The sequence below is a fragment of the Echinops telfairi genome, unplaced genomic scaffold (genome assembly GCF_000313985.2).
Source record: "Echinops telfairi isolate 266 unplaced genomic scaffold, ASM31398v2 ScPeMD7_18;HRSCAF=68, whole genome shotgun sequence".
In the NCBI taxonomy this organism is placed as follows: Eukaryota; Metazoa; Chordata; class Mammalia; order Afrosoricida; family Tenrecidae; genus Echinops; species Echinops telfairi.
The window spans coordinates 33877178-33887279 of NW_022103915.1; the positions used below are offsets into that span (position 1 = coordinate 33877178).

General features: G+C 50.0%; 1 protein-coding gene across 1 annotated transcript in view; it reads right to left on the reverse strand.

Annotated features, from left to right (window-relative positions):
* The window catches only part of SIPA1L1 (signal induced proliferation associated 1 like 1), a 255603-nt gene that overhangs the window by 44428 nt on the left and 201073 nt on the right, over positions 1–10102 (reverse strand). Inside the window, exon 12 of the mRNA XM_045288187.1 lies at positions 962–1111. Within this exon, the coding sequence (XP_045144122.1) occupies positions 962–1111 (150 nt within the window). The remainder of the gene's footprint in view (positions 1–961; positions 1112–10102) is intronic.

A 10102-nucleotide genomic window follows, 5' to 3' on the forward strand; every position in this document is an offset into this window, starting at 1 on the left:
GTAATGGTGAGAGAATTTGCTGAGAATGCCTACTTACGATTTGATGGCTGTAAATGCAACATAAGGGGGTGGGACAAACCAAAAAATCCAATGAGGGTCTTTTTAGGCAGAATACATATATTTTGTGACATTGTGATAGCTCCGGAAATTGACAGCCTAATCCTGTATCCACATGCTAGAGCCGTGTCTGGGGAAGAGTTAAGACATGCTGGTTTTCATAACCATCTCACTTGGGGTTTCAATGGTTCGGGTGCTTGGTTCAGGTCCCGGGAGGGTGACCTCAGCAGGACGCCTCTGGTAAGCCTGCTTACCCTGCGCTTCATCTAGGCAGAGGCGGCCGAGTGAGGGTCCCGCAATCTTTGCTAAGTCTTGCCCGGCTGCACACAACGCTTCCCCGTGCAGTGACCTCTATGCTCACGGACCTTTAGCACGTCACCTGGTTAAGTGTTCCCAGAGGCAGAGTCGTTTCTTTGGGATACATAGGGTTTTCGGTTGGGGGTGTAGCATTGGGGGAGAACAACAACCCACTAGACTCTCTCCAGAGGTTGCAACCACAGACTTTCACGTGTGAGAAAAATAATTTTAAGCTCTGGATGCGATGACCCCCCTGCTCCTCCACTCAGCAGCCACACAGGCTCCACTGCGGGGGTGCATGGGCTGAGTCTGCTTTGAGGCTCAACTGAGAAGTGACAGTGTCTGGGCTAAGAAACTCAACACGGCATGTCATGAAGACGGCGTGTTTCGGTGTCTCTGCGCTGCGACTGCAGTCCAGGGAGTGAAACTTTCCTACGAGGTTGCTTGACTCGCCCACGAGCGAGCGAGCGCATCACGTTCTGTCCGGGAGCGTGCACCACTTCTACCCGTTCTTCGAGGCCGGCGGCCTGGCAACCCCTTTACATGTCTGAATGACAAGCTGAAAGGCGGCGGGCGGGCAGATGGAGTGGGGCAGGCGCATACCTACCCTTCGGGCATGGACTTCTGTCTGTAAGTGCCCCCACCAGAGCCAGTCTCGCTGGATGAAGACAGGTTGCTAGGGGAGTTACGGCACTGCTGGGATCTTGCTAAAGCAATGGACGAGACCGTCACATAGATGTCCGAACCAGGAGACAGCCTGCGTGTGCCAACCAAAAACAGCGAGTCAACAATTCACAGGGACAATCCCCGGGCAATGCACCATGGATAATATTACAGAAATGCCACCCAGGCAGCAACGCCGTGGCGAAAAGTGAAAACGAAGCCAGCTGGGAGCCCACAAAAGAACCTTCCCTGTAAACGGACTGCCGAGGGGGAGAGCTGGAAAAGTGCCGCGAGAGGGCTGGGGGTGGGGAGGGATGGTGCCCAAATCACAAGGCCAGAGGAGAACGTGGATGCTCCCGAAAGCTGGCCGAGTTCAAGTTGCAGGGTGACTTAAGCAGTCTGCTAGTGTGGCAGCGACACAGCGAGTGTACTTCTGATTTGCCCCGTATCTTCTCCAGAGTCTAGGACAACCAGGACTCGGGGCCAGGCTCTGCATGCTGCTTCGTTTCCCATCTTGTTCCACAGGGTCAGGCACGAGTATCCAGACTTTGTTGTTTAGCGTCAATAAACTAGGCGGATAGTAATATCACATTTTTATACACACACACGATAGCAGTTGTATCTTCTTGGAATTAATACATTTGAGTAATGTCATGGGCAGGGTGTGCTCCACAGCTACCTACACTAGATCTTGTACTAAGCATAGATTCTCTTCAGGCAGAAACCAGAGCTCTGTCACCAGGACAGACACCTCTGCTGTCCCTCTACTCTTCTGCAGGCCCGTCAGCACAGCTGACTGGTATAAGGCACCAGCTAGACCCAGTCGCAGGGTATTCACTTTTAGAGTGGGTGCTAGGAGGGAAACAAATTTGGACTTCACTAGAGTTGGCAAATTCCTGCTGTGCCGAGGATGGTTAACAAAATGAAAAGACAAGCCATACAGTGGCACAAGATATTTGCAAAACCCATACATAGCTCATATAGAACCTGTACCGCAAATACACAAAGAACTCTTAATCCTGGACATTAAGAAAACAATTAAAATGAATATAGAGAGCCGAACAGACAGCTCACTAGAGAACACATAGCAATGGCAAGTAAGCTCATAAAAAGATGCCCACCATCAGTCATTGGGGAACTGCCAATTAAGACTGCAGTGAGCTACCAATACACACTTCTTAAAAACCCAAATCACATTCACTGCCATCAAGTCGATTCCAACGCAGAACTGCCCTATCAGGGCAGGATACACTGCCCGGTGGGTCTCTGAAAACATAACTCTTTATGGGAGGAGAGAGCCTCATCGTTCTCCTTGCAGTTAGCAGCCCAACATGAAACCACGATGCCACCTGAGCTCCTGCGCATTGAAACCACTACACACTTATTAAAAACCCACCTTGAACTCACTGGCATCAAACTGATGCCAACTTAGATTGACCTTATATGCGATTTCCGGGAGAGCCTCGTCTTCCTCTGGTGGAGCAGTCGGTGGGTTTGAACTACTGATCCTGGAGTTAGTAATCCAACCCCTAACTCACAGTGCCACCAGAGCTACACACCTCTTTGAATGGCTAAAATCCCAAACACTGATAACACCCAAAGCTGGCAAGGAGGCGGAGAACAAAAACTTACTCGCTGCTCATGGGAACGGACAGTCTGGCAACTGCTTACCAAAAAGGAACCCAGGCTTGCCGTGTGCCACACCCTGTCATCCAGTGGACTCAGACCTGTGGCGACCCTACAGGATCGTGTGGAACAGCCTCTGTGGGATTCAGAGACTGTAGCTCTTTATGGGAGCAAGAAGTGTTATCTTTCTCCCTCGGAGCGGCTGGTGGCTTTGAACTGCTGACCTTGCAGGCAAACAGCCCAACGCATAATCGCTACACCACTAGGGCTCCGCCAGGTGTATATGCTTTCTTAAATGCGAGGTGGAAGGATGAGGCTATCTATGAGCCCAGGTACCCTTGTTAAGACCTTCACGTAATGGTGAGAGAATTTGCTGAGAATGCCTACTCTGGTCAAGTGGAGCAAATAAGAGGGCCTAGGATGCTATTCTTTGGGGGTGGGGGATAATGCAATGAGATGCCAGGACAGTAATGTCCCTTAACTTGTCCCATCATCACCCACCTTGCTCTTGCAAGCCACACATTAAGATGCCAGGCCAGGAGAGTGGACTTTGTGTGTGTGTGTGTGTGTGAACTCTGGCTGGGTCAGAGGTCAGGGGGTCTCAGAAGACTAGTGTTTGCCCAGTTTGGGTAACACAGTTCATTCGGAGAAGACCAAGACATGTACCTGGGTGCTGTGAAAGGCATGCTCTTTTAGTGTCCTCCATTAGGACAACTCTCATGACCTACTGTGGAGTTCTTGGCGTGGTACTGGCATGCGGGGGAATGGCAGTAGGCAGAAAGGAGGAGGTGGTTGAAGGCTAAGGAAAGTCACGAACCAAAATCTAACAAGATGCTACCTTTCTTTCAGCCTTAGAGCCTGGATTTTGGAGGTATCTAACGTAGAAAGAATCTTTCAAAAAGCTTAGTTTTGCAGCTACTTTGATTTTTAAAAGTAGGCGTTTGAGCAATGGGGGCGAAGGCAGTAGAAGGTTAATGTGTGTGAGGGGGCACCGCAACATCTGGGGGGCCTGATGACTGCTGACCTCTTCACGGGAGACAAGAAATGCCAAGGGAGGGTTTCCCGAGGAAGTGCACACCGTGGGTTCGCAGGACACGTCGAGGCGGGCCTGCCTATCTCTAGTTCAGAGTCTCTAAGAGAAACACAAAGCTCAACGTCTCCTGAGAGCTCTCGGCCTCAGCTCTTTTATTTGGCAAATGTATCAGAAAATTCTACTTGGTTATTGGGAGTCGTCCCAGAGTGAAAAAAATAGCATTCCCAGAAGGTCAGCACTCACTCCCATTCCTTGTCTGCATTCTCTCAATAGTGGCTTTGTTTTCTGGCTTCTGGTTCACACAGAACACACATCTGGAATGCCACCCAAATGTTTTCATGACTCCAGAGGCAAGGGGGCTGGGCAAAGAAAATTCAGACTCAGCCCATCTTCTGATGGTTTGCCATCCTTTCTAAAGAGCTCAAATCCGGCATCATCACACAGACGGAGACCAAGGAGATGCAGCTCTCGTGCAGGCAGTGGGCACAGGAAGCACACCGATGGAGACAGTGAGGGGCGGGCTGGTTCTGGGAGGGGGGCTGCGACAGTTCTGCCCTTTTGAATGGAGGGCTTCAGCACGGGGAACAAAATGGCTCCGTGGGCAGTTGGTGCCCTGATCTCTACAATCTCCCCTGCGCCATCACCACTGCCATTAGATGCACAAGGTTAGAAGGTGCTGGACAGACAGAACCTTGCATACGAACCCACAACTCTCTGATCTCTCCAGCAGTGGGCCTGACGTGACAGACCAAATAGGGCTGTGGCGGTGGTTTGGTGGTTGTTATTGTGAGGGCCCTCAGTCAGCTTTGACACCTAAGGGCTTTACGTAACAAAACACATGCAGGCCGGTCCCGCGCCAATCACACTCATCTCAGACCAACGCAACCCATCGAGTCGATGCTGATTCACCACTAGCTGGTTATCTGACAGCTGCCCTCATGGGTTTCTGAGGCTGTGAAACCCTGCAGGAGTAAAAAACCTCACTCGGCGTGGCTGATGGTTTCAAACGACTGACTGTGCATGCACCAGCCTGTCTATGCAGAACCCACGACAAAGTCCACTAGGCCACTGGGGGCTCCCTACCTTCTTACAGACGACTAAACGATCTTTCCCAACTGCTCTGGGACCCTTCAATACTGTGGAATACAAGGAATTATATATAGATCAGAATATATATATTCATATATATATATGAATAATTATATATACAAATATATATATATATTTTTAAAGAAATGCTCTGCTCACGATAAGAAAAGGATTTCAAGACTTCCCAGCTTTAATTTTAGGAGATCTTCCTTCCCATATTTTTATAAATTTAGCCAGGAAATAACTCGGTGTTTTCAAAGTAACTGACGCTGAATGTCTTGGGGCCATGTGCTCTACCTGCGGGGCTTTCTGATCACCTGGAGGACGAGGTGCAGTGAACCTGTCATGAGTGCGCCACGCCAACGTTCAGGCCACCTGTCATTTATATAAATGGCGTTTCACTGCCAGGAAAACGGGCCAGACGGGGTCTGGACTCGGAGGAGGAGATGCTCCAAGATCAGTATCAGTTCTTCATTTTCCCAGAGGCAATTTCCACACCAGCATGAAAAGGAGAGAAGGTGAAAAGACTTCTAGGTTCCCAAAGAAATAACCCCACCCATCCCTCCCAGGAATCAGCTCCCGGGACTCCACGGATAGTGTCCACACTCACAGATACTTTGTACACTGACCTCTTCACATTGTGACTGGTTTTCAAATTTCATGGACAAGCAATTCTGTGTCTAACGGGTGGATACAATTTGTTGTAAACAAACTGTGTCCTTTCGTACAGGGTCAACAATACCTCTGGCAACAGAGAAAAGGGCTCTTGAAACACAAGTGGTGTTAGGAGTGTTGTGTTTAGCTGTGTTGGGGGACAGAAAGCCCTCTGTCACCCTAGCTCTAACCGTGGGATGCTGGTGAAAACAATGGGAATGGTTTCAAACAGCAGCACCGACGGCCAAATTAGACGCTTGAGTCTGTAATTACATGTGGCACTCACTTTACCACAACTTAGCAAATCAAGCAAGATCCACTTGGAGAACAGGACCAAGTTGAAAGTCATCTATTTTGAGCAAAGTGTATCAACCAGTATTATTCCAAAATTATGTGTTAAACAACAGCAACAACTCTAAAATGATTCAAGGTGATGCACACTGACCACACACCAGCACCTAAACAAGTTACGGTCACATGGAAGCACTCCATTGCTCTATGGCTCTATCTTCTTGCACAACTGTGGACAGAGGTATCTCGGAATTTCCGGTCATACAATTAGGGACAAGGCTGGTTAGATGGGATCATGGAAATCCTGTTGTGATGCTCTTCCTGTGACAAGGTCAATTTCAATCGACAACCAGGAAGCACCCCCTTGTCCAGTTAGGAGAAGGCGGCAATCTCTCACACCAGATAAACGGACTGTCACTTCCTAATTGCTGGCAAGTAAGCTGCTTGAGGCTCGCAGCCTGGCATGCACCCCGGGTTCCTCTGCAGAAGAAAGAGCTGATTTCCTCCGTAAGGCTGTTCCCAAAGGACAGGAAATAAAACTGATTGCACGCGGGACCGGCTGCCGAGTTTGCAAAGTGAAAATGTGGGTGCGATGCTGAGAAGCTACTAAGAATTTTACGAGGGTGCCCATAGAAGAGTCAAACACACATGGGAGCTTCCAAGCAGGAGGAGATGCACTGGTTGCAAGGCCCCATGGCTGAGCCCCCTCGCAATGCGCGCATGCGCGTGCGCACACAGAGCTGTTGGTGTGGTGGTGGATTTTGCTTCATGCAGCGGGTGACCAGGTTTGAGAGTCAGGTGGCTTTGGTGCTCCATCTCGGCCCCACTGCTAGCCAGCTGTGACCGGGCAAGAAGTATTTCATCTCTCCGCACCTTGGCATCCTCATGTCTAAGGGGGGCATTCTACCAGCACCCACCCCGCTGCGGGGGCAAACCAAGGAAATTCACACAAAGGGCTTTGCATGGGGTTTGGCACATAATACAAGCTCAATGCATGTTAAATTGTTAATAAAATCTAAATGCAGAGAGGGGCAGTAATTCAAGCAATGAGGAGCTCATTGGTACAGTCCGTGGTACAGTCTGGCCTGGTCACCAGATTTAAGAGGAGGCTTTGTAAAGGGAACGTGTTGGAGATGGGACCGTAGGAGCCAAGGATTTTCACAAATCCGTGAGTGAGGGCATGGGAACACGGGTGATGTGTGTGACCTCACGTGGCCTTGAGGGTGGCATGAGTGGCTGGGGCACTGGGCCTCAGTAGGGGACGTGCAGTGGCACGGTGGGAAGGAAGGGTGGGTCTTGTGGGAGAGACCTCCGACAGTAAGCTGACAAGTCCACACTTCATATGCTAGACCAGAAGGAAGCACTGAAAGTTCTGTGTCCCTTAAAACTTTTCTTTTTAATTTTTTAAAGTGCCAGAGAACTGATAAAGCAAGCCTCAAATTTAAAAGATATAAACTAAATAATAATCCATTGTTGTTGTTAGGTGCCATCAAGCCAGCACCTAAATGACCCTAAGTACAAGAGAGCCAAACCTGTCCTGTGCTGCGTCAACCGCACACCTGGTACATTTGGGTCCACAGCTGCTTCCACTGTGCCAATCGTCTTGTGAGTCGTCTTCTTCGTCATCACTCCTGAGAACATGTCCGAAGTGAGGCAAAGCCTCACCATTCTTGCTTCTTTCTAAGTTGCCTTCTGCCTGTACTTCCAAGACGGGTGCGTTTGTCTTTCTGGCATCCCGTGGTACTTTCAGTGTGCTTGCCCAGCGCCACCATTCGCGTGCACCAACCCTCCTGTGGTCCTCCTCCCTCCCTCGCCAGCGCTCACTCTGATATGGGCGTGTGTCAGGCGCACCTGTGCTCATGAGCAACAGACACAGTTTGCTTTCTTGACTGCTGCTTCCCTGGGCTTTGACCGTGGATCCAAGTCAAATGAAATGCTTAGATGCTTCGATACGTTCTCCTGTTCCATGCTGCTGCTGCCACTGGCCCATCTGTGAGGGGCTTTGTTTTCTGAGGAAGCCTACTCCGCACTGCAAGCTGTCTTCGCTGATCTTCGTCCCTCTGTGCTCCAAGTCTTCCCTCCTTGGGCAAACAAGGCTGCGCCACCGCACACTGCAGGCTATTGTGGCCTCTTTCCTTCGGTCCGGATGCTTCCTTCTTCCTCACCCATGAGGGCTTCGCAAATTAGCCGCTCATCACACACGCAGATCGATTTTAACCATCCAGCTCAGTTACAATGACTGCTTCTTGGTCTATGGACACATTCTGCAGTAGCACAATGATGTGTCGGGGGACAAGCATTCTTTGGAGCCTTATCCACACCTGGTTAGGAGCCACAGAGCCAAGTGCCTTTGCACAGACAACGAAAGCAGAAGTAAACATCTTCCTGGTGCTGCTTCTCTGCTCTAACCAAGAGCCATCGGACTTCAGCGATGAGCCCTCCTTCCCCGTCCTCCTCAGAAGCTGGCTGGAGTTTCTGGCGGTTCCCAGGGGATGGACTCCTGCTACCATTTAAAAATACTTTCTTGCATGTGATATTAGTGGTATTTGATAATGTCTACATTCTACTGGGTCATTCATCTTTCTTTGGAATAGGCACAAGACAGCGATCGTCTAATGGGTCGGCCAGCTAACTACTGAATCTCTTGGCAGGGATTAAAATGGAGAAGCAAACAAATACAATCCTCTTTGATTGGTCCCACCCTCTGCTAACATTCACAAACACCGCATTGGTTCAAAAATCATAACCAAATCCCTTGGTAAAGAAAGGTTTTTTTGTGGGTGTCTTAGGTCTTAATTTTTCAACCTCTGTTCACATTTTAAATCGAACAAACTCAAACCCTCTGTCATGCAGTAGACTGAGCACTTTAAACGGCCTGGAAAGAACAAACAAAACTACCTCCCTTGTCCACACTGCGGGAGCACGGCCGCAGTTCGAAGCCACAGCAGCTCTTCGGGGGAAGCCTGGGCTTACTCCGTGCGAGTCTCGGAAACCCGCCGGGGGCTGCTAGCAGTCGGCGTGGACTTGGCCGCAATGGGTCTGGTTGGTTTCGAGTCCACTCTACAAATGAAAAGGGGAACTAGAAGCTGAAATGCGGAATGCCTTGCTGGCCTTGTGAACCTTCCTCAGGGGGTCTCTGTGGCCTCCTTCTTCTCTGACCATCCTCGGGTAAGCACCACACTAGCAGACAAGGAGGCGGCTAAGGCACAATCCCCAACTTCCCCCCAGAGAAGTCTCCCAGTACTGGTACTCCTGGGATTAGAGAGATGTTTGTTCTACAATGAAGTTCAACCCAGTTTCCAATTAGCACCATCATGTAACAAACACTGATGAGGGCCCACCATGGTCTGGGACTACCACCTACCTCCTTCATCTTTGAGACCTGGTTCTTTAGGCTGTTTATGGAGTACTGTCACAGTTGTTAACAACGGTGAAGTGCCCAGTGCTACCTGCAGGTTGGTGGTTCAAACCTACCCTGAGGCTCTGTGGGAGAAAGACCTGGTGATCACAGCCAAGAGACCCAGGAGGCAGTTCTGTATTGCCACGCGGGGTCAACAGGAGAGGAAACTGACGCTATGACACCCAACAAGAACTGTTATTAATCACTTTTCAAAATAATGGGAAATTGCAAGAGTCAAACCACGCACAACAGCCCAGGAGCCTCTAGGTTACTTAAGGAGACACGATTCTGGTCTTCTCTGGGGGTGGGCTGGCCAGAGAGATAAACGAGTTTTTGCAAACACGGCAAGCACGATCACAGGTACATGCATCAGTCCCCTCCTCTCCCGTTCCCCACCTGTGAGTTTGCATGTTTCCTTAAAATGAGTCCGCAGCGCTTCAAAGGGTGGGTCTAGACCAAATGGTCCTGGGCCCCCAGTTTTCAGAGCACACACTCGTACATTCACTCCCCCCCCCCCCCAGGCACATACTCCTCTCTCCCTCCCAGGAAAAGGAAGAGTTCAACCTTGCTGAGCAGCCCTAAGAACGTGCCATCTCCACAGCTCACAGCACTGGTTGCTGCAGGTGAGACCAGTATGGGAATTCGGCCAACTTTTCTTGGCAAGACAGGCAGAGCCACAAAGTCCCTCTGTCACAAGGCCAAGTGATTTTCTAAGAGGAAAGGACCTGACTCAGACCTGCTCACTGACCAGGGCTGTGAACAAGACCCTTGATGACAGAATGAGTTCGCGGAGTATCACTAGCTTTTCCACAAACTTATAAATACGTGGTGAAATCCACAGCTCTTTAAAATGTTAGTGTTTTCAAACACAAGGCGGCAGACTCTGGTGATAACTGTATGGCCTGATGTGCTCTGACCGGCCACCGGGGCTGCCGATGTCTCTTCTCGTCTCCATACAGAGGCTAAGAGCCGGGTCGAGGAAGGGCTAGCTG